Source organism: Centruroides vittatus, unplaced genomic scaffold (genome assembly GCF_030686945.1).
Source record: "Centruroides vittatus isolate TY-2023 unplaced genomic scaffold, ASM3068694v2 scaffold_435, whole genome shotgun sequence".
NCBI lineage: Eukaryota > Metazoa > Arthropoda > Arachnida > Scorpiones > Buthidae > Centruroides > Centruroides vittatus.
The window spans coordinates 3616794-3642753 of record NW_027122708.1 but is presented as its reverse complement, the minus strand read 5'-3'; the positions used below and the strand labels follow the sequence as shown (position 1 = coordinate 3642753).

General features: G+C 28.3%; 1 protein-coding gene across 2 annotated transcripts; it reads left to right on the top strand.

The window, feature by feature from the left end:
- The first annotated feature begins 525 nt into the window (after positions 1–525).
- Atg3 (Autophagy-related protein 3) lies at positions 526–25424 on the top strand. Of its 2 annotated transcripts, XM_067287175.1 has the most exons (9): positions 526–670; positions 8917–8958; positions 11787–11907; positions 13976–14083; positions 14260–14315; positions 19582–19704; positions 23287–23445; positions 24433–24560; positions 24688–25424. In XM_067287175.1, exons 1-9 carry the CDS (start codon positions 599–601, stop codon positions 24836–24838), a joined length of 960 nt encoding a protein of 319 aa, XP_067143276.1. In that variant the 5' UTR covers positions 526–598; the 3' UTR covers positions 24839–25424. The 2 variants fall into 2 exon arrangements, with proteins under 2 accessions (XP_067143276.1, XP_067143277.1); XM_067287176.1 differs by lacking the exon at positions 23287–23445.
- The last annotated feature ends 536 nt before the right edge of the window (positions 25425–25960 follow it).

Genomic DNA, 25960 nt, shown 5'->3' with positions numbered 1-25960 from the left:
CTTCCTGTGGGTACTAAGAGGCCCTCTTATAGCAAGCCCATTATGGGTTCGGCCAGGCCCATATGGGGCGGCCGGGTGGCGAGGGACGAAGACCGACATATCCGAACGAATCACTTTCCGAAAAATTCTTATGGTTTTTCGACCTGGGTCTCCCGGAGCTGTACGATACCACTTTAAAACCGCTCGGCCGTTATCAAAAAACCATTATCGTATAATTCAATCACCCATTAATGATTAATGATTATCCAACGTGAAATTAATGATTTAACAATGTAAAGTAATGATTAAAAATTGTTCTGAAACAAAACTGACAAATTCGTATCATCGGCGATCTCAAATAACGCATTTGAGAAACTCCGTATTTCTCTCCCGTTTTTTTTCATTTTTAAAATTAAATTAATATTTTTATTTACTAAATAACAATTAATAAATATAAAACATAGATAAATATTTATTATTTGGAAAGATGTCAAATACGAATTTAAAAAAAAAATAAAGATAAAAATATAGAATCATATGACTTTGACAAATTTTCCCGTAAGGGGTCGTTGAAAAGTTCACTTACAGCTGGATTGGAACAAGTGAAGTTTAAGAAAATATGCAGAGTGTAATAAATAGTGTTAAGGGTACAGCTTTAGGAGTGGCAGAGTTTCTTACTCCTGTTTTAAAGGTAAGACAAACTGTTATTCGATAATTATTGCTGTAATGCAAAATATATCTGCATTACACCACAGAATTAGATTCACCAACTTGCTGAATGAGTTTTTAAAAGAATGAATAAAAAATAACAGCAGCTTATTTGCTTAATGAATGGATGATGATGCTAGTCAGATTTCATGTGTGTTGTTATCATTATCTAATGTATTTAAATTAAATTCTGGATCATTCTTCTGTTGACCATTAAAATATGAAACTGTAAAATTAGTTTTATCAATTAAAATACTGATTAAATTTGATACATTTGCTTTATATATATATATAATGTGTAATCATTTTTTATTTACAAAAAGTGATATGATTATATTCTAAATAAAGAACTTTATATTTTATCGTCAGAGATTACTCATTTATAACTTTTGTTTTATCTTTTGATTGATCATCGAATTATTTAATATTGTAGGAAATGTGATCATGCTCTGTATAAGTGATTAAAAAAAAAAAAATTCATTGTATTCAATTGACATTTAATATTCCAGGATGTGTGGAAATAGTCGTTTCTATTATGCCATTCTGGTTTTGAAAATTTGAAAAATATTTCAAATAACCATTTGATGCTTTTGTATTGTTGACAGCTATTCTATACATACGAGATTATCACATATTTCACTTTTTTTTATTTTAATGTTCTGTAATCAGTGGTAGAATAGGTGAACCTATTATTTTCCTGTATGTGTATTCTTTGTTCTCTGTTAAAGAAGATTGACAGGAGAGGCCTTTTGTAAACAACATATAGACTGTGACATCATGTTTTATGGAAAGGATTGATCTTGATTTATGTGGTAGCAGTAGGCAATTTGTTTTGCATGTGTTTTATGGTGTTGTAACTGATACCATAAATTGCTATGATTATTATGAATAAATGTGCGTATAATGGAAGAAATTATTGATGATAGCAAGGTTGAGGCCAAAGTTTTAAATGCAAAAACGTGTATGTGGACGTTTAGCGCCGCTTTCCTGTAAGCCTAGAAGTTTGACAATGGCATTTGGAATGTCAAACATGATTCCACTGACTTTGTAAACACCATTGTCAAACTTCTAGGCTTACAGTAAAGCGGTGCTGAATGTCCGACGTACACGTTTTCGTGTTTAAAACTTTGGCCTCAACCTCACTAAAAATTGTGTGTTGTTGGTGTCAACAACACATTATTTTTATCAATTACTACTTGCATTTTGCAATTATATTATCACCAAAGTAAGTATAATTAGTATGTACTTTGAGATTTTTGGCTATTTATGTTCTATTCAATTTTAATCTCTGGCACATGTTGTTATTAAAAAGCTAAACATCTGTTAGGAACTTAGTTCTTGCTAGGATTTACATATTTAATCTATATTTTCTCATTGGACCAACGTTTGGGCTTCTTACTATAGCATTTGTATCTGTACTCCTTCCGTTGCAGCATGATTTGTGACATGTTGGGCAGATATATCTTTAATTTTTAAACATTTTATTTTGGGCTAATAGGTATATGCAAAAATACTTTTTACATATACACTGAATTTTTTTTCTCTTTCTTACTTTGTTTGAAATTAATTTTTGTGTATTTTGTCTCATTTTGTAAAGTTCTAAATCTATTGAACACTTTTTTTAGGAAATATTACTTTTGAACAAATTGTATCTCATCTTTATAAAAATTGAACCATCATTGTGAAAATTTAATTAAATTTTCACAATGATGGTTCAATTTTACTGGATTTTTTTTTTTTTAAACATGAAAGTTAAATCAACAACAAATGTTAAAGAAACTAACATAGACAGTGAAATTTTAACAAATAATTCTACCCGTGTTTAGCATACAAATTGTGACTCAATAGAAGAACAACTTTTGAATTGTTGAAATGAAAAAGCAAATACTTTATTTTAAATCTCTATACCAATGGCTTGAAATTGTTAATGAGAAGTTAGATTGTTTGGTGTATGCTAAATTTAAAAATCTTGTTTTAGCTCAAAAGAAAGGAATGTTGAACACTATATTACAACTAAAATTAGTAAGCAGGTTTCATTGTGTAAAAAAGCTTTATATTTGTAATAAATCAGCAGCACAAAAAATTTTCAGAATCTCAAAGAAATATGCATGCAATTGAATGATAAAGAAATTCAAAAACTGTAAAATTTTTAAATTTTCTTTACAATTTAGTAATTTTATGTAGCAGGTAAAAACATCTGCTAGATAAAATGAACAGACATCCTTAAGCAAATTGAGTTTGGGATACAATATTCTGAATTATTAAAAATATGCGAATAAATGCTCAATATGAGGACATATGATATAGAATGCTTTTTCTTCATCTATGACTATTTTTTATGAAGTTGAATACCTCCAATATCTGCAATTATTCAATATGTACAAGACCCACAGTGTCATAGTGACAGATTCAGAAGTAACCAAAGGAGGCTAACTCAAAAATATTTGAATAATTAATAAGTACCTTTTATTAACACTAGCTTGATGATTGTATTGCAGGTAATCCAATAAACAATATTTACCATCATAAATGTTTTTAAAAGCAACGTTTTGAAGTTCAAACAGATTTTAGTGGTTTTTTTTTTGTATCAATGATATTGTCTTTTATCTGCCACTGCATACAGTGTGTGCCTCTTTAGCACCTATGGTTTAATATGTAACAAGAAAAGAAGCAGACTAGATCCTAAACATTTCCAAATTCTTGTTTTCTTAAATAACAATCTGCAATAGGTGTGGATGAGAACAATTATTTGTTAATATATTGTAGTTGTGATAAGAGTAACTAAAAAAAGCTACTTTTAAGTCAAAAGTTTGAAGTTAAAATTTAGTAAATTGTTTTTCTTTTTGCTTTTTGTTCTATTTTATTAATTTAATATTTTGAAATAAATATAACAATAATAAATATTAGTGAACTTAATTAGTTTATTTAAGTATTTGGGGTATTTGAGATATGGTTAATATTTTTTTTTTGTGTTAACTAGGTGCATTTATAGACAGAGATTTTGGCATCCCTCTTTATTCTGTAATATCTTGTGAGCCGATAAGCATTTTGGGCATTTGCCCCTCTTCTGTTGGCTTTACTTTTGAGATATCTTGTAAGGTGTTAATAAATATACACACATAAAAATTACACTAGTTACAGTTAAAATTCCATGGCATTACCCTCAACAGCACTCAGCTCATACTTGTGATGTCCTTGTTTACCCAGGTAATATTTGCTCATTAGTAATGACAGTCATCAAAATCATTTCTAAATAACATATTTTTATTATAAAAACAAAGTTTTTCAATTTTTTTACATGTTTTTCATAAACATATTAAAAATGAAAAGAAATCATTTTATTTGCAATTGTCATATGTAGTACTGTACATGCTTTCCATTTTCATGGTCAGCTATTTACTAATGCTACATTATTTACAGGATATGCACTTTTATATTTAGACTTTTGCTGATTTCATGGATTACAGTATAAAAATCAATCATACTTGGTTTTCATAACAAAAATTGCAGTCTGGCAAAATTCAATATCAGGACAGTACAATAGAATCAATGTGAATGTTAGAACTACTTTGAAATTTTCATAGTTTAGAATTGAAACTTTTTGAATCAGAAGATTGAATTTGGATCATTTAAGATGATGCTTTTGAATGGCTTGATGATGATCTGAAATTCAAAATACTATAATAGATCATTATCAACTTCTCTAGCTCCACTAAAGCAAAATTTTGGTGATGAGTGAAAACAATGAATTGGAAAGGTCTGAATATACTATCTGTATTGAAATACAGTAGAGCATCGTTTATCTGACTTAATTGGTGACTGGGGTTGGTCGGATAACTGAAAAGTATGAAAAAATACATTATTAGTATAGTGTATTAGGCCTGGTTTAAATACTAGCTTCCCTTTCATGGTTGAGCCAGTGCTGCCAGTTAAAACATGCAAAAATTTAACAAAAATAATATTAAAGTAGCCAAGACATAACCAAATATTGTAGCGCCACATTACTAGCGGACATTTGAATTTGCCGACTAGAACTCTGTCAGTTAACCGATAAGTCGGTTAATCGGGGGTCGGATAAACAATGCTCTACTGTATATCAAAATATGAATGACATTGATGTACAGCAGAAAGATAATTCAGATAGTGATGAACTATGATGTGTATGAATTAGCAGCATACAAAGTACAAATATCAGGCATTTAAAACTTTCCTCAACTATTTTCACAACAGTTACACAAATGTATCTATTGTTGTCTGAAATAATTTCTTGTACTTGAACTAAGATTCTACATTGAGGAGATTGTTTTCTTTAAATGTTAATATTTCTGGTAATTAGTATGATATACTCTGAACTAACTATCCAGTTTTGTCATTGTTGCAGTTATAACAAATATCTTTTGGACTAATGTCAGAAAAAATACTTAATCCGAATAGATAAAAATTATTGCTTGTTGTAATAATTTATTTAGAAATGTTCAGGAGTTAATTCTTTGAGATTATTGGAATTGAAAGAATTAGTATTAATGAATGAGAATAGAGCCCAATGACAGTTCATAAGCATGCAAAACTGCAGCATCCCAAAGAAAATTAAATCCACAAAATAATGTTTAGACTTATTACATTACAATTAAATAAATTATTACACATGATGATTAAAATTAATATTTTAAAAATCAAAATCAACCCTAATCAAACAATATCCAAAATAAAAAATGATTTTATTAATGTGGTTGCTTGCCCTGCACCCTCCTGCAATAGCACTATTAAACAGTGTAATGCCATTTCCTAAGACCATCTCCGAAGCCTCCCATTCAGAGAACCACATACTCTGCAGGGAACAGTCCTACTTGTTTGGCTATCACATCATGTAATTTGATGAAATGTAACATCAGATGTCTCTATTAATGTCCTTTAACTTTTATCTGATGTATTTTATGTCGCAACAACGGTTAAAGTATTATCAGAGGTGAAGAATGAAAAAGTTAGGTGAGTGACTCACTGTGTGCATGCATGCACGCACACACATATCCAGTGAGTCACCTAACTTTTTCATTCTTCACCTCTGATAACATTTTAACTGTTGTTGCGATATAAAATACCTGAGATAAAAATTAAAGGACATCAACAGGGACATCTGACATTCTTATATTTATGTATTTAAGTTTATATAGCAACAACAGTTAAAATGTTATCAGAGTTGAAAAAGTTAATATATTTATACAAAGTGAATTATTTGTTTTGTTATGTAAAATAGTTGTTGTTACTCAATTATCAGTCCTAGCTTAACCAGAGAGAAGTCCAGGGGGCATGGTCCCCTTACCTTTATAAATAAATAAATAAAGTAAGTAGAGGAAATTTTGAAAGTGTCAAATGCACTTATTCAAATGTATATACATTACATGTACAATATCTAAAAGTTTAAATCTTCATTCACAGTTCTAATGGCTACATCCACAGTAGTACAAGAGTGAACATAAATTTGCATGTTCTAACTCAGGTCCCCCTAATATTTGTTTTAGTTATGCTACTGTTACTTAGCATACCAATATTAGACAGCCACAAGCCACCGATGACTGAGACAGACTTTAATCTGGACTAATAATGTTGATATTTATATTTTAGTTTTGTATTTTTGATTGTTTTTTATGAGGCAAGATATTGGTAAGATTAATTCTAGCCATTTAGATTATATCAGAATGAGGTATATAAATTTCCATTTTATATTCAGTTTTAATTGTTGTATAATTGAGATTGAATGTTAATGTGTACATTTATTTATTCTTAGTTCATTTTTGATTAATTTTGAAATTGGTTGTGTTATTGAAATGAATATTTGCACATTTTTTTTTCTTGAGCAAGAAATCTCTCTAACACAGCCAAGAAAGCTTCAGTTGTGACATCTTTAAGTCAATGTTTACCTGTAGGTTATTAGATAAAAAAAAATAAAGCATTCCTTTCATTATAATAATTTATATGCTTCTGGAATTGTATATTAGACCTGAATAATCTAATCTGTAATTTAAAAATGTGTGATTCACTGAACTCTCTTCTCTCTAAATGCAGGTAGTTCACTATCTATTGTTTAGAATGTGATGCTTTAATTTGTGATATCAGGTAAAGTCAGACAGACCTGTTTTTAGTCTTTTTCATAAATTAACTACCTAATCACATCGTCTATACTAGTTATCAAACCAGCACTCAATTTATTATATAGTTTTCTTTGATAATTAGAAAACTGATTAGATGTTTTGAGTGAATAAAAAAAACTGTTTTATAATCTTTGATACATGGGATTTGGTGTTCATCTAGAAATAGATTCAGTGGGAGAAGTTTATTTGATGATGATAGTTGCTCATATTTAAATATTTATGGATTGTTCAATGAGAGATGTATCATCAAAAAAGTAGTATGTAATTCTGCTCTTAATCTGGTAATTGAGAATGGGGAAAACAATAATACATTCTTTTGTTGCCAGAATGTTATGATAGTAATGTACAGATCTTGCCAAGATTCTTAAGTGATAAAAATTTGTCAAATATAATTAATCCTTGATTTAAACGGTTGTAAGAATGTTTGTTGATAAAATTAATGTTAGGAAATAAACACACATCAAACCCGATAATCTTACTCCATTACATCAACTGTCGTAAATAATCGGGCTATGAACCAGGCTATCGGGATTAAAGATTATAAGTTTGGCACTTGAGGTAGGCATTAGGTGCCATATCTTATTTAAATTATTATAATTATTAATTTTAATAAGATATGGCACCTAATGCCTACCTCAAGTGCCAAATTTATTTATAATCTTTAATCGTTTATAGCCCAATTATTTACGGCAGTTGATGTAATTAATGTTAGGCTTGTGCTAACTATTATGATTGTTGCAACTGTGTTATTGCTGTTTTCAGTTTGTGTTTAAAAAAATAGAATTTCCCATTTTGTACTACAACTCAACTTTATACCAAATACATTAAACATAGCTCTATATCAGGAAATTTAATAAACAACCATTGATAATGGATTTTAATTTAATAAAGAATTAGACACTGCACCTCTAATAGTGGATGAAGTTAGAGAAATGCTAACATTTTTGACACAGCTAATGGGACACCTCAGACATGGATAAGTGGGATGCCAGTGCAGGATAGACAAGAAAGATGGGATAGCATTTCTCCAACTTCACCCACTGCTAAAGGGACATTGCTTAATTCAGTAGATAAACTACAGTGGATAGTTTAACCTTGATAATGGATTTTTAGGTATTTATAAACCCTTACCAAATTAGAAAAGCTACTGAAATTGTAGATTTTTTTAAAACTTTCTGCTTGTAGGTACCAAGAGAGCCTTATTATCAAGCCTATTATGGGTTTGGCCAAGTGGACCATCCAGATATGTTGAGTTCATCCCTCACCACCCTGCGTTCAATTTAACAAAATTGTAACACGTGTGTTTATGTTACGTAGTGTTGATGTACAGTCCACAGCTCTGTCACACGTGTCAGGTGTGTTGTGTAACTATAGACTTGAGAATGTGGGGAAAGATCTTCCTGCCTAGAGAGGGAAAAATTGTGCTTTTCCTTTGGCGTGGCCGGGCAGTGCTGACCAGAGTGTGTGGCTGTGTGGCTGGCAAAGAACCAGTGTTGTGCCTTTATTAATTGTCGGGTGCCTGAGTGTTACTCGCTTGTGGAGTGCCAGAGTGTTACTCACTAGTGTTGAAAATAAATTACAAATAGTGTTGTTGTTGTGTTATAAATAATTTGTGTACTGTGTTTAGAACGTGTAAACAGCAACATGTTAAAGCATTTTACATCATTTTCTGGTGCTGGATGGTGAGGAATGAACTCAACATATCTGTATGGTCCACCCCCTCTGAAAAATTCCTGGGTTTTTTTCAACTCATCTGCATTTGCAAAGTAATGTGTTTGAAGTTTGGACTTTTGATTTAAAGAACTCAATCGCATTACTTTAACAAATTATCTCCTGGCAACAGTCTCCAGGGTGGTGTTTATAAAATTTAGGAGTGTAAAATGACATGTTTTATCATTGATATTTGAACTAGTTCAAAGCATATAAGTTACATTTTTGAATATTTTTATTAATTCATCTATTTATTTAAAAAAACCATTTTAAGGATCTTTTTTCTTAATAGTAAAAAATTTTAAATTTACTGATTTTAAAAGTAATATAAAGTAATACTTTATTAATAAATATTGGGTTATTTTTTTAGGAATCAAAATTTAAAGAAACAGGTGTCTTAACTCCAGAAGAAGTAAGTTAATTTAAAAATTATACTATTTAGAAATTTTTCTTTATTAAATGAATTAATAAATTTGAGTGTTTATATAAAGGTGTTTTGCAAAATATATTAAGAGGGGGAAAAAATTAAATTTAAATAGTGAAATTAACCTTTGGGTTACTGAACTAAATATCTTTCAAGTTTTACTGACTGGTTACAGTTTATACCCATTATGTTTTTATTTATAAATTCATTTTATTTTATATTGTTTACTAGTGTCTGAATATGATTGATTATAAGGTGTATTTTGCCATATTTTGACTATCTTAAGTATCAAATTAAATAACTTAAAACAAATTAAGTTATTATGTAATTGGAGCAGTCAGTAGTTGACAATCAACTAAATATAACTGAAAGATATATTTGTTTAAATTTGCAACTGTCAGGTTGGAAAACTGAAAATATTATATCTATGTATTCTAGTTTAAAAATTTATTAACCTAGTATCTGTTGTGTCTAATTCTTATTCTAAGTGGGTACAAAATGGACCCTTGACATTTAAAAGCACTTTGAAAGAGTATCTAAGTCTACTCTGGTTATACTTAATAAAAAACTCATTCAAACATTAATATTAGTTCAATATTACAAGGTGGTTTACTAATACGAATGTTTTCATATTTAAAATGGACATCCTCAGGTATGTAATTGGTATTGGTATTTGAGTGAGATTTTTTTTTTAATTAACCAGTTATAAATTGCATTAGCAAATTGTTTTCAATTAGAAATTTTTTATTTCTAATTTCAACTGTTAAATATAGAATATCTGTGTCCAAAGTTTTACTGATCGAACTAATTAAATCATTTTTGATATGGCAATATTTTGGAATATTTAAGTATGTATAGAAATAAATGTAAAACATATTTTTAATTGTGTTTCACTGGAATTAAAATGTGAAAAAAATTAAAGTATAATTAAACCTTGATTTAATGCTGCTGTTTGTTTACTCTGAATTTGACACTATATTGAGTGTAGTGCTAAATTGAAAGACTTCAAACAATAATAGTTTTATATATTAATGATAGCTACATAAAAGTTTGTGTTTGAGTTTTTGAAATTCACATGGTTTGGTGATGACAATGTCATTTTCAATGCAAAATCAGAATTTAACACTTTACAGATATTAAAGGATTTTTCACTTAATATTTAGAGGAAATGTGTTTGCAAGTATTCATTGGTGTATTAGGATGGGACTATATCAAGATTTGAATGTATTTGGATTGAATTAGATTTTTCTGAAATGTGCCTAAATGAGTTATTCTCTTACAAATTTAAAAAAAATTATATATTTATTTTATAAGAGTTTTATATATATGTATATATAACTTCTCTAACTCAAAGAAAATGATGCATTCAGTATGTCTCAATGGAATATCATAGGAATTTAATGCCTCCAACTTGAATTTTCTCCTAGTTGAAGTTATTTATGGTCCTTTAACAATTTTAATATTTATTCTATCCAAAGTGATCCTAATCACTGGATTTCCATGAAATTTTCAGACAGTTAGTTGTATCTACTCTCAACACAAATATTCAAACAATGTTCCAGTACAAAGCAAGAGGTCCTGCCACTTTATCTCAACAAGATGTATAGTACCTGCAAAACTGTTTGATTCCATTAGTTACATTGAACATGTTGCTGAAAGGCATTATACAGATTGTTTAAAACAGAAAAAAAAAACTTTGAAAGATTCTTTATATAATGCAAGAAAGATAAAAATACAAATTATTCGCAATCGACATTTTTTACTCTATTGCTCCGTAACTTGAAGTTTTTTCCTGCCCCTTAGAGCTTTGAGTTAGAGACGTTTTACTGTATTTATCTTATACAAATTTTATATCTAATATTTTATATCTTATAAATTTCTGTATTAAACAGGAATATACTATTTTCATGTTGTGTGTGCTTATTTTTTAAATTTTTTAGTTTATATATAATTTTTTGAACGAATAGAAATTAAGTTTAGTTTTACAAAACTTTCATTAAAAGTATATGACAATTCTGGACATACATATTATTACAATTTTCTTTTTTCGAAAAAAAAAAATTGAAAGTTGTTTGCTTTGCCAGTCTCTCCTTTATCTGTAAAATTTGCTTATAAGTATTTACGAAATTATCTCTTTCTCTCCTCTTACAATATCAATTTTGGAAAAATCGTAATTGTCATCACATTGTAAAATATTTGCGTATTTGCTGCAGAAAGAGAGAGCTTATTTTAACACTTTAATGCTTGACACTTTATTGTTTTTCTTCAAAATGAACACAAATTCAGTATCTTGTAATTCATTAGAGGTTAACTTGTGAGATTTTAATAACTTATGTCACATCATTTCTGGTTGTGTTTTTATGTCTGCTGCTATTCCCATGTGAATAATAACTTCTATAACTTGATTTTATTCAAAATGTAATATTTCTAGAATTAAAAAATTATTTTTGAAAAAATTCTTGATAAATTTACTTAATTTAATTAATAATTTTAAGTATCTATGCTTTTGTTTTTATTGATTGAATTTACCAGTAGTATTTTGTTAAAATTAATTTCTTTCTTGATTGTGGAACAGAGAATTAAGTTTTATTGTTAAATTCACTAGATGGTTAGCCAAAGCATCTAATTACACTTAAATGTTATTCATTTAAGTGTAATAATTATATTTAGCTTTTGAATCCGCTATCTTAATATGTTTGGAATATATATTTAAAACTTCAAAAAATTTGTTTTTATATTCTTAACATAATGACTCATAGATTATAATTTAAAAAAAGTTTATAATTGTTCTTTTAAAAAAAAACTTGTTTTATTAGTTTATTATAGCAGGAGATCATCTCGTTCATCATTGTCCTACGTGGCAGTGGGCTGTTGGAGAAGAATCGAAACTCAAAACTTATTTACCAAAGGACAAGCAATTTTTAGTGACTCGAAATGGTAAAACTTCAATTATTTTTAGAAATAAATTTGTAAAATGAATAATATAATTACTTAAAATGAAAAACAATGAACTTAGTTTGTTATTAATTATCATAAAAGATTTCTTTAAGTAAAAAAATAAGTTAGCATAAACCAAACGTATAGGAACCATTTACCAGTGTTGGAAATGAAAAAAACGTTGTTAACGTTTTCGAACTTTGGAAGTTCTTCTTCAGATGATAAAAACGACGGAATGCAGATCCAAAAATAGAACGATATAAGTTAGCATAATTTATATTCTTTATAACAAATACCATAAATAACCAAAAAATTAATGGATAAAATTTTGTTTAAAACAGTTCACTAATTTTATGTTAACTTATATTGAATGAATGAATTAATAATATCTAATAAGTTTAATTCACATATATATCAATAGTGAGAGTGTGGTTAATAAAACTGTGCTTGTTAATCTAGTCTATTTAGAAATAATAGTCCAGATATTCTGCTATATGTATGTAAAATGCTTATTGAAAGAAAAATTTTTATACATAAGTGTAGCAAATAAAAATACTTTTTTTGAAAAACATTTACTTTTTGTAAAATAATTTTTATAAATATTCTGGAGGAAATCTTTCCGGTTCCCTAATGCTTGTTATAACAGAGTTTGACTATATATATAAGGGGTCTTGTGAAGATTTTTCTTCCTCCTCATTATCACTTTTTACTTTATTTCAGCAATGATGTATTCAGATAGCTATACTCATTGTTAGCATTTGACAGTCTCTGAAAAATTCTTTTTCATTACTCATTGTTATAATGAGATTTATTCAAAATGTCAGCAAATTTTTGATTGAAACCTATTTTTGTAAAGCAATTTGCAATAGTCCAAATTCCAAGCTTTGTTAATAATTTGCATTAAACATAGCAAATTCACTTCAAACTCAATGATCCATCATCAATAAAATGCAACATCTTTCATACAATAAGCTTTCTTTATTGTAATTTAAAGTTTTGAATGATTTCTAATTTAAAGATTATAATCTAGAAATTGAACTGTTATAGCTTTGACTTTATATATATAATATAGTATTATATATATTATAGTATGTTTGTGTTAATTCTTGGCTTCAAATTTAAAAAAAAATGTTGTGGTTCAGTTTTCTTTTTTATATTCCAACCATCCAAATCTAAATACTGTATTCCAAAGAAACTTAGTCACTAGAAATTTCAACTAGCTTCTTGAACTCTAATTTTGAATTCAAAACAAAAAAATTTTTTTTTATTTCACAGCTCAAAAAACTCAGTGCATGAATGCTAAAAAATCCTGTCACTATGGTGGCAATCAATCTGGAATCAAACATTCAATCCAGAACAGTATATATATTAATAAAATGTATACTAGGGTATATATGTATATACAATATATATAAGTTGGTCCTTATTTTAGGGACTAAAAATAAAAGTTGTAGTTTGTATAGGGGCAACTGCCTAACTGTTCCAATATTCAGAAAGTAATAATCCCAAAATTTGAAACAGTAAATTTTCTTTATGTTAAGCAAAATATAAGGTAATACAGACTAAGCATTTAAAATTTATAATTGGTACTTTTAATGCTTATAATGTTACAAGTAAGACTTGACATTATGCTCTTACTGCTGTACTTACATATGATTTTTGTTTTAACAGTGAGTGGTCCTGTGCTTTGCATTGTGATATAGTGATTTTTTTTGGATTGTGGTAGCACCCCTAAGTATTATTCAAAACTAACAAATGTACCAAAAATTTTTTTTATAATGGGACAGACTCAAAACCTGCTTATAAGAAAAAATATTTTGATACAATTATAGATATATGGCTAAATAAAACATGCAAATTTTTAGTTTATTAGTTTATTTTAATAAAGTTAAAATTCATTAAATTAAACTCATTTAAAAATTTAATATAAATTCAAATGTTCAAATAGTAATGATAATATAAAAATGAATTAGAAAAGTTTTTAAATAATTATTCTAATACACTGTAAAAGAGAGAGAGATTTTTTTTTTTACATTTACATCTGATACAAAATATATATTTTTAAAAGTTCCATGTTATAAACGTTGTAAACAAATGGAATATTCAGAAGAGCAAGAAAAAGTAATTGAAGCAGATGACGAAGATGGTGGATGGGTCGACACTCACCATTATGCAGGTAAATTCATTTGCTAATAATTTGTCATTTAAAATTGTTATGGGGGGAAGTGTGTATTTATAAAAAGATATATACTCTTTCAATTTTATATTTTAAAACTCTAAATTGGTTCATTATTTTTTTTTTGCAACAACATTTTTAACTTTAAATACTATTTAAGACTTTTTAACCTTTAGAGAGTGGTTTGCCTGCTGTTACTGAACAGATTCAAGAAATGACATTGGATACCAAAGTAAGTTGATTGTATAAATTACAACTGCATTATATTTTAATCAATGTTATTTTATCATACTTAATTTTGATATATAAATTTAAAATGATTATCAATGAAACATTTGGTTTCATACACAACTAACAACAAACTTATCATATACTAACCTATGTTTCATTCAACCTATTATTCAACTATTAAACTTAACAAGAGACCAGTATGCATTTTGAAAACAAAAAAAAAACAATATTGTCCTCCTGCCAGTTTTAATTCTACAGCCTTTCTAACTAACACATAACGCCATCAAAAATTTTTTTCAATCTTCCTTATTTTCATAATATATATATATATATAAAACAATTAAAAATATCCTAAGATTAACATTTTTGTAAAATGTTGTTTATATATACAGTATTTTGGACTACTGTCCTTCAGCAGAAGGTTATCAAATCTTCCTCTAAAAATTAATTTACAGTTATTTGTAAAAATTACAAAAAAAAAATTTGAAAAATTATTTTATTTTCCAAATTATCTTATCCATGAGGTCCAATACAGTTTTTTTTTTTTTACATACACATGTAAAAATGGCAGTGTAGATTATTACATCCAATAGTACATTAAATCAAGGATTACAACTATTCTAAAAATATTTTACAACAATTTTAATTTTTGATAAAACTGTTAAAAATCAGCTATTAAAAAACTCTTACCCAAAGTGATTCACCATATCTTTTTTAATATGAACATTTAAAAGAGTACTAATATCAACCAAAGTTTTACAATTATGTACCTCTAAAAGCCTGTTACCAGTGTGTAATTAACAGCAAAATGAAAAAATTAAATTTCACAAATTGTTTTGAACCTTTCCAGGTTCTTCAGGCTGTGATGAATTTCCATTAGAATGTCTTTAAATATGAATATTATTCAAAACTCGAATACGTGATACTCAATGAAGTTTTACTAGGCATGTGCATCATATATGTAGTATTGAGGAGAATTTATAGCTCTTTGTTTACATGTGCTTGCCATGCTACAGACAGATTTAATTCCTCTTTGTGGTTGATGCAGGAATTGCTAAGTTTGTAGATATATAAGGCTTCCAACCACTTTACATGTTCAATGTATTGTGTGCTGAGGATGATTCTTGCCTGGTTAAAGTTTGGCTCTATCTCAGGATCACTGGCATAAATAGCCAGAACTGTGGTGGTCCTGGCGTGTTGTATGTCTGTGATGTGCTCTTTTATTCTAATGCCCAAGGAGTGCTTCATAGAGCCAATGTAAATGAGCTCTCTATCACATCTATGATCTTTTATTGGGATGTTATAGACTCCTATCCCAGTTAAGAACATCCTTTCCATTGCGAAGGATGTCAAGAATGATTGGACATCTTCTACGAGGGCTATTTTTTAAGTAAGGTCCGTTTGTGAATCAGAGTGAGAATAATGAGCAATCACGGCAGTACGCATGCGTTTCTGTTTTAAGCAAGCTTGGCGCGTGTTTTGACGCCATTTGTAGCCATATTGTCTGTCTGTATGCCGAGCTGTAGAAGTTTAAAATGTTTAAGAAAATTGAGTCTCCCGCCAAGTGTGAGATACGATCTGTTATTCGATTCTTGAGTTCAAGAAACTTGGCAGCAGCAGAAATTCACCGTCAGATTTGTGAAGTTTACGGTGATAATGCTATGAGTGACAATAAAGTTCGAAAATGGGTAAGAATGTTCAAGGACAGGCGAGTTAATGTGCATGATGAGCCACGCCCTGACCCACCTTCTCTGATTTCTGAAGATTTGGTTCGTGATGTGGATAACAAAATTCGAGAGGGCCGACGATTCACGATTTCGATGTTATCAATTGAATTTCCACAGATTTCAAGATCAGTTTTGTATACCATTGTTTCAGAGAAACTGAATTATCGAAAATTGTGTCCTCGGTGGGTTCCAAGACTGCTTTCTGACGATCACAAAACAAAAAGATCGGACAGTGCTTTATCGTTTTTGACTCGATACGATCATCCACAAAGTCCGGACCTTGCACTCAGTGATTTTCACTTGTTTCGATACTTAACCACTCAGCAGTGAGGGACGTATATATACGTCGAGGGCGATCATGTGGCAGTGGTGAGGGACGTATTTATACGTTAAATTCTTTTGGGGGTATCACCAAAATCTAGCCAAAAACTACCGCAAAAAAAAATTCACATAAAAAATGAATTATGTAACAATAAAAAAAGACTTTTCTTTACTAGACATAACTGTTTACAAATACTTTTTCTAAAACAGAAATGAGAAAAATTGCGTGAAAAAATACTTTAAAAATTTTTCGGGTATATTCTCCACTACTAAGGGATAGAACCATACCTGACTCTCCCGCTGCTGAAAGGTTAAAGGAGTTTTTTGGTGGTCAACGGTTCAACGACGATGAAGAAGTGAAAACTGCAGTTGTGGATTGGGCTTCTTCACAGGCGGCAGATTTCTTTGACGCCGGAATTCAAAAATTGTTGAGCGGTATGACAAATGTTTAAACAAAAATGGAAATTATGTAGAAAAGTAGATAAAAGTATGTAGAATATGGAAAAAAATATATTTTAATGATATTTACAGTAGTTTTCTTTTTATTAAAAAACGGACCTTATTTAAAAAATAGCCCTCGTATATGCGATATGAATGTGGTGCTTTTTAGCTATCTTTACATAGAATATTAGCACTTTCACCATTATTTAATTTTAAATTAATCTACTTGCATGCATCTACCCCCAGTATTGGATACTACCATTTATCTATAATTCATCCTAAATTATCATTTATTTTATTTCCAATATTTTAAAATGTCTCTATAACTGTCTTTTATAATAATTATCTTCATTATTTTTCTAGCTTTTACTGATTTTAAATTAATTTCATAACCATTTTATTGAGAGTGTTTTGCTACTGCTGAGTTAGTGTAATTATATTTTATTGTTCTAATGTGTTCAAAATTCTTATACCTAGTTTTCATTTCACCTACAGATACATATTTATATATATTATTACAGTTACATTCAAAAGATTGTACATGTGTTCTTTTTTAATCCTAATAATTTACATATTTTATTTGCTCCAGTATTAATACTGTGTTTTCCTTTTTTTACAATCTGTTTATTTCAAATAATTTTCATTCATAAAGTAACAATATATTTAACATCACTTTTATCAATTGCTATTTTTTGATCTTCTAATTCAAGCCATTTTTCTAAAATTTCTTTGGGTAATTATTTAATAAGAACATGTTAATAACCAATTTTATTTCCTTTTCTTGCTGTATACTTTTTATTATTCTATTTTTAATTTTCTTAACATACATTTCAAAAACATTTTAAAAAAAATATGCATTGGACCATTGTATCCTCTAATTTTTGTGCACTCTTCCTCCTTGATGTAACCAATCCTTAAAATTCTCATGAGCATTTAGAATAGAACAATAAAAGGTGTTTATGTATGGTTTAAAAAAAGCGTACAAAATTGATCAAATCAATTTCAGTATGATCTTTTTTCCTAATATCAGTTTCCTGTGTAGCAAATTAAATCTACAGTTTTCTACTCTGTAGGCTCATTTGCGCAATGAAATTGTTTTTATTATAGTAATTGTTTTTCAATAACAAAACAATGAAAAGTAACTTAAATATACCAGTAAATAAAAACAGCTAACCCAATAATTATTTCAAATACCAAATGAACAGCTAGATTCTTTATCAAACTATAAGACTCAATAATGAGATGGTGAATTGGCAGCTTGCTTCCTATGAAATTGCTCAGTAATTACTCAGCCTTTCTAGCTTGATAAAGTATCTGACTATTCATTTGGTATACAGTCAAACCTGTTTTTATGCGGTGGACAGGGACCGAATAAAAAAAAACGCATAAAAAAAATCGCACGAAACTTCACGAGTGGCTATAAAAAAAAGTTTTCGCAACACAATTAAAAAAATATTTTTTTTTTATGCGGTCAATAGGGACCGCATAAAAAAAGTCTCACATAGAAAATAACTCAAAACCGTACGAAATAGAATTTATTGACAACAGATGTCAACACTTGACTGCATCGTCTTGTCTATCGTCTGTTTTACATATTTTTGTCCAGGTGCTGTTTTTTTGACTTAAAAAGTAAATTATTTCATTTTTCGCATATTCATGCAATAATATTACTATAATAAGTTCATTTATGCTATAATAAGTTTATTTAGCTAGAATAAGTCAACGTGAGACATGACAAATCGCACGAGACTAGTCGCCAACTATACCGCACAAATAAAAAATCGCACAAAAAAAGACCGCATAAAAACAGGTTTGACTGTACTAGTAAATGCTAGTACAAATTTTTCCAAGAAAGCAAGAAAATTCTTAAATTTTGAAGTGAAAATTGAAAATATTCTAAATAGTAAAATGCTTGGGTGATTAAAAAGAAGGCAGTAACTTGATATAAGATTGTTAAAATTTGTTAATTTTTACTTTCAACTAATTGGGGAAATGATATTTAATAATGCGCATGTTTGCAGATCATTTTTTAAAGATAAGAATGCAAATGTTTTTAAATATTGTTTGATCCATCAAAAATGGTAGAGACATTTGATTTATGCTAAAAACAATGGTTTTTATATTAATCATATTTATTTGGAAGCTGTCCTAAAACAGGACAAAAACATTCCTTTTTGTTAAATTAAACATTTGTCTACCTGAAATAAGCATTCAATATTGATAATAAATAGTACCTGTTTAATTATACTTAATTTTTTAATATTAGTTTCAGTAATATAAATTTAAAAGAATTTACTGTAATTTCCTGCAGTTCAGCTTCAGAAGATAGATTTTCATTAAAAATTGTTGTAGAAACTTTAAATTTTGGGCAATGAATAATTTGTTAATGGTAAATTTTGTTATAGTTAATCAAAAAAATTAGAGGAAAAATAACATGATGGAAATTTAATTTTAAATAGATGGTTTTATGATTCACTCACATTAATGAAAACTAAAATACAACATAAGAAATGCTTTTTCTTTTTGTTAACATTTAATAACTTGAAGATTTTGTAATACAGTACATTATTTGGCATTCTTTACAAAATAAATTGTTTGTGCAGATAAAAATTTTTAATTTCTTGTTTGTCTTCAGAAGCTGAATTCCATGAAGCTGGAAGATATTTAAGTACTTAATAAATCATTTTGATTTCAGAAACAAAACTACAATTAGTTTATTAAATTTTAAATTTATATTACATATAAACTGATTATTAATATGAGAAAATATATTTTAAGGCATCATCTCAAACTGCTGCTAATGCTCAACAAGATGACGATGATGATGAAGACGATGAGGATGAAGAGGCCGAAGATATGGATGCTTTTGTAGAAAGTGGAATGCTAGACACAGTTGATGAGGTATTATGAAAATTAAATATTTAACAATCTTGGTACTTGATTGCTTACTGTTCTCGCAATTCGTTTTATTTTAATCAAAAAGCTTTTTGATTAAAAAGATAGTAAAACATAAAAAACCTTAAAACCCCCAATTAAAACTGGCTAAAAAAAGTTTTGCTTTTACAGTTTTATTTATACTAGCCCACAGTTTTATACAATTTAATAAAAATAATTTTATTTCTACAGTTTTACTTATTTTACCCATGGTTTTAATAATTTATTGGGTTGTTCGGAAAGTAATTTCGTTTTTTTATTACTAGATGTATTTTTACCAGCTAATTTTATTTTAAACCACATTTTCATTTATACTTCGACAGCTGACATTTTAAGGCTTATTTGTAAAAAATTTTCTGTACAATTCTGTACAATTGTTTTTTTTTTCGGTGACCCACCAAATATGGAAAATCGAAAGCATCATTTTCGGCATATTTTGCTTTTTTATAACTAAAAAATCAAAATGCTGTTCAAACAAGAAAAAAAATTGTGGTACATGTTTGGAGATGTGTTGAGAGAAAGACGGTGCCAAAACTGGTTTACAAAATTGCGTTCTGGCAATTTTAATATCGAAGATACACCACATTCTGGATGGCCATTTGAAGCCAATGAAAACAAAATAAAGGTACCGATTGAAGCAATCTGCCGTATAACAACACGTGAAATCACTAAGAGATTAAATCTGTTAAATTGAACCATTTATTGTTACTTAAAACGAATTGGTTTCATTTCAAAGCTTGATATATGGGTTCCACATGTTATTAACGAGAGATGCTCTCTATAGTTGGATTTTAAAGAAATTTTTTTTGAGCTTTTACCAGACAATTTAACAATTGATTCGAAAGTGTACAGCCATTGAGTAGTATCATCAAACAGAAACGGCCAGAATTGATCAACAAACAAAGTGTAGTGTTTTACCATGATAATGCCAAATTTCACACAAGCTTGGTTACTCGTCAGAAACTGTTATAACTTAGATGGGATGTGTTATCACACCAACCATATTCGCCAGATCGGGCACACTCAGATTATTACTTGTTCCTGTCTATACAAATTTTTTTTAACTGTAAGACATTTACTTGAAATGACAATGTCAAAAATCACTTGGATCAGTTTTTTGTAAACAATGATCAAAATTTTTATGAATGTGAAATCATGCTACTACCAGAAACAATGACAACAGGTATTTGACCAAAATAGTCAATATATAATTCAATAAAATATTTATTTATTATAAGAATATTGCGTTTATTTTTCTATGGAAAAAACAAAATTACTTTCCAAACAACCCAATAGTTATTCCAGCTGTCACTATAATATTAGGACTGTAGAGGGACATTAAGCTTGAAATGCATATCCTTTTAAAATATGGAAAATAAACCTACTTTTTCCACTCAAAAAAGAGTTCTTGTGTGATTTGTTCTCAACAGCAACCTTGTGCTAATTCTGAAAGAAATTTAACAATCTGTTTACATTATTTAATCCAATGTAAGACTTTTTTGGGTATTTTTTGTGATTTTAGTTTTGGCTCTCTACCTCTTAGAAAATTCAGTATTATTTACTATATTTTAAAGATATATTAAAATATTTTAATACTATCTTTATTTGTTCACAGAAAAATAACATTCACAAGATATAAGAGAATATTGTTAAAACTGATTAGTTATTGAGTATCTGAAGATGAATTGATATATTAGTCTGAAATTTTCAATATTTCATAGAAATTAAGAAAAAAATATTTTTAACCTATTGTATTTTATTGTAAGAAAAATTTTATATTTTCTTATTATAAATATATATTTTACATACAAATGTGCATAAATGTATTATATCAGAAATTCTATACAAATTTATATCTATAGAACTTTTTTGTAAAAATAAGTAAAAACAAAAATTACCTAAATTTAAACAAGAATAGATACTTTGTATATTGTACCAATAATTAGTATAAAATGCATTTTGTGTGGTAAAGATAATTATATAAAACTCAAGGTTTACATATGTTAAATCAGTTTTTTGTATATGGTTTACTTTTGTTTACTTTATCTCGTATGACTAGCAAAGAGACATAGATAAATGTTGAAAGTTTTATATAATTATCTTTGTTATATAAAATGCATTTTAATAATATGTTATACTAATTGTATGTATGCATGTATCTTAAAAAAATAGACACCCCAACTTTCAAAAGGAATGTCTGAAAAATGGCTAGAGAGAAAAAATTTTATTCTTACTGCATATTGGTGTGACAAGGAATAAAATTAATGCAGAAGCTGTTCTGGAGTTGTTCATGGATTAATCAATGAACAGAATTAATGCTTACGGGAAACAGAACATCCAAATGTGTGTTTGCTATGAACACTTCATCCACATATGGGCCACTGTTTCCAGCAGAGGGATCATTCAGCCAGTTTTCATGTGGAAAACAGTCACTGCATCATGCTATGTTGAAATATGCCTTGGATGATTCATTGCAGACATCGTGGTTCATGCAAGATGGCAAGAGACCTCATCAGTCTGCTGCGGCCATGAAATCAAAAACTTCAGCAGACCAATGAGGTCTCTCACTGTCTCACATGAAACACATCAGGACACCGTGTTCGTGGCACACACGAGGATCAATGTACACACATGTACATCGACGAATCCATGAATAACACCAGAACAGCTTCTGCATTAATTTTATTCCCTGTCACAAATATGCAGTGAGACTAAATTTTTCTGTTTAAGATATTTCTTTTGAAAGTCTGTGCCCATTTCAGGATACCCTGTGTATATATAAGATGTGGCTAAAAAAAAAGAGGATTGCTACCTACTATTCTCTTACTGTGCTTTACATCAATATTCATATTGTATTGCAACTTGTTTCTTCTGCTACAAATACCTTTTCGTTTCATTGCAAGCAGTTCTATTAATCAATTAAAACAATGTCTTGAAAATCAGTGATGTGATCCTTTAAAATAAGCTTATAATGATGGTAGCTAAGGAATCCTGGCAACAGAACTCTGCTTTTGGTGTTGGGATTAAGGTTTCTAAAGGCAGTGTGTTTGACTTCCATTGGGGAATCAAATACAGTGATGGATCAAAAACTAAAGAGCTCCCATCTGCTGATGGCTCTTCAGCATCACCTTCTTGGCTGATTCTGCTCAACATTAGTTCTAGTAATGGAAGCTATCTTCAGGAGACTTTCGTTATTTTATTTCACAGAAATTGTGAATGGAGTGCTGCATAAATGCAGCTGAAGAATACTTTGAAGGAGACAGTCACTGGAATTTTTATATGTAAAAGAAAAAATGATTTTAAAAAATTTTCTTTTTAGCCATGCCTTATATATATTTCACAAAATGTAATTTTCTAGATTTTCTCACAAATTCAGATTAAAAACCTTTTAATCTTACATTTCTATAAAGAAGGAATTTATGTAATAAATATTTTTTATTGGATGATAAAGTGAGATTTTATTAATCCTGAATAACTACAGTGTCAAATTACGATATTCAAAAATTTTAATGTTACAGTGAATTGAAAACTTGAAGATTTTTTTCCTAGGCAACTCTCGATAATATGACCACAAAAAAGGAACTGCAGTCTCTGGAGGTGGGAACCAGTCCTTCCGATGGAATCGTACAGACTAGAACATACGATTTAAATATTACCTATGATAAATACTATCAAACTCCTCGTCTGTGGTTATTTGGTTACGATGAGGTAATTTTTTTAAAATTCAGAATAGTACTAAATATGAAAACACTAAACTCACCTTACATATATTTCCAGCATATTGAAACAAATGCTTTCAGCTTGCTTGATAAGTTTAAACCCCAGGTTTAAGATTTTAATTTTGTTCTGTAATAGTGAACCTGAGAAAGGTTTATCAAGCAAACCTTTAACATTCATTTCATTAAAATTTTTATACTGGAAATGTGTGTCTAGTGTTTTCATATCCTGAAGAAGTTCCAGCTTAGACTTGGTACTAAATATAATCTGAATGTTTATAAGGTAATTGTAAATTTGGAAACTTCAGTAATATTATACAAAAGATGTCCTATAACCACATACATAGTGTTGTGTGTATCTAAAATTTTCTTTCAAAATTATGAAATCTACAAATGGAATAATTAAATCATAATTCCAAGCTGTAAGAATGTAATTAAAGGTGTTAATCATTACAATTATAATAAGCAGTATTATCTATTACATCTTACAGAAAATTAAACAAAATTACATTAATAATTGTTTTTAATATAACAATTTTTAATAAAATTAACATAATTCTTACAGAAAATTTAAAAAATTAATTCCTAAATCCATTATTTAAATCTAAAATAAGTTAAAATTTAATATATTTTTTAAAACTGATCAAATCAATATGTAATATGAATGATGATATAATTAGGTTATAGTATACAATCGACTCTGTTCAAATTAAGAAAAGTTTGAATTATCAGAAATTAAAATTAAACCAGTTTTCTGTAAGTTTCTATTGTTTATCAGGAGTTTACAGAAGAGGCTGTTCTGGGAAATCCTTGAAACATTAGTTTTGACTTATAAGGAAAATTTTTTAGTATGAATTTGAATATTTTAAACTAATTGAAATTCAAATTTCAGGGGAAAACAATAACAAATTCGAATATATTAAATTAATTTAATAAATTTAAAACTTAATTTTTAAAATCTATTTTCTAATTTTAATAGAATAGAAAACCTCTTACAATAGAAGAAATGTATGAAGATATTAGTCAAGATCATGCAAAAAAGACAGTTACAATGGAAAGTCATCCTCACTTACCTGGACCTCCAATGGCTTCTGTTCATCCTTGCAGGTAAGTCATTCTATAAAGTATATAAAAATCAAATTTGCAAACTTTCATACTCTGATTTTAGAAATAAAACAGAAGTTTTTTACTCATATATACAGAACATATTAAGATAAATAATCATATTGTTTAGGCATGCCGAAGTTATGAAAAAAATAATACAGACGGTGACAGAAGGAGGAGGAGATTTGGGCGTTCATCTTTATCTTATAATATTTCTTAAGTTTGTACAAGCCGTTATTCCGACAATAGAATACGATTATACACAGAATTTTTCAATGTAAATTTATAATTCAATTTATTCTGTAATTAATGTGTAAATTAAAAATCTATGTAATGAAAATAAGAGAAGAAAATGGACCAGCTATAATATTTTCTACAATATAAAGTCCATATATTTTGATAATTAAAAGAAAAGTATATGACTATCAAAAGTAAATGTTAATTAATTGAAGAAATATTTTTAAAATGTTTTGATCTTAATGTCGGAAGAATAAATTTTAATCATTTCCTGTACGATCTTTAATTTTATTCCTTCAGATTGTTCAACTGGACATGGTGATGATTGATGATATAAATAATCCATGCAGTTTAAAATGAAATTTAGATTATATAAAATTGCTAAAAATATCATTTCTCTTTCTATTAAACAATATTGTAAATTTGTCAATGTGTAATTCTTTGCAGTTTGCACAATTTACAATAATTGCTTAAAATTGTAACTTGTCGTGCCTAGTAAATCAATTATATTCTGTTACGCAGCATTGATTTAAGTAATACTTTTACATGTATATTGGTATTCCATTTATACACATATTATTGTAATTTTCCAAATGGCAAAGGAATAAAATCTTTAATTCATTTTTGTAATTTTTAGATTCTTTTTAAAAAAACTTTGTTACACCACTAGTTTAATAGCTTTATAAGGCATAATGAGTGTGCCTTACCATCACTAAATGAGATAGTTCTAGTTTTTCCACATATGGCGATACTAGAAATAAAATGTATTTTTCAATAAATTCTTAATAAAGTCAGTGTAAAAAAAGGTAATTTTATACCAAATTTAAGACTTCTGGTTAAAAATATTTAGATAAAAATCAGTTTATTTTAAAAGAATAAACATTTCCAAATTTTAAATATTAAAAATCTAGTAAAATTAATGGGAATATAATAGATTAATATTGAATACCATCACTTTTAATATGCTACAAAGTTTGATTTTACAGCTAACTTTTCCAAAGCAACTTTGTCCTATTTTTTAAATCTGCATATATTAAAAAGATTTTGAATTATTATTATTATGCCAAAGTTTTATCAACCCCTACCTCTCAAACTTTCGTCGACCCCCTAAGGGGTCAATACCGATCTCGTCAGGAAACCCCATCATACAATACATTAGTGTTGTC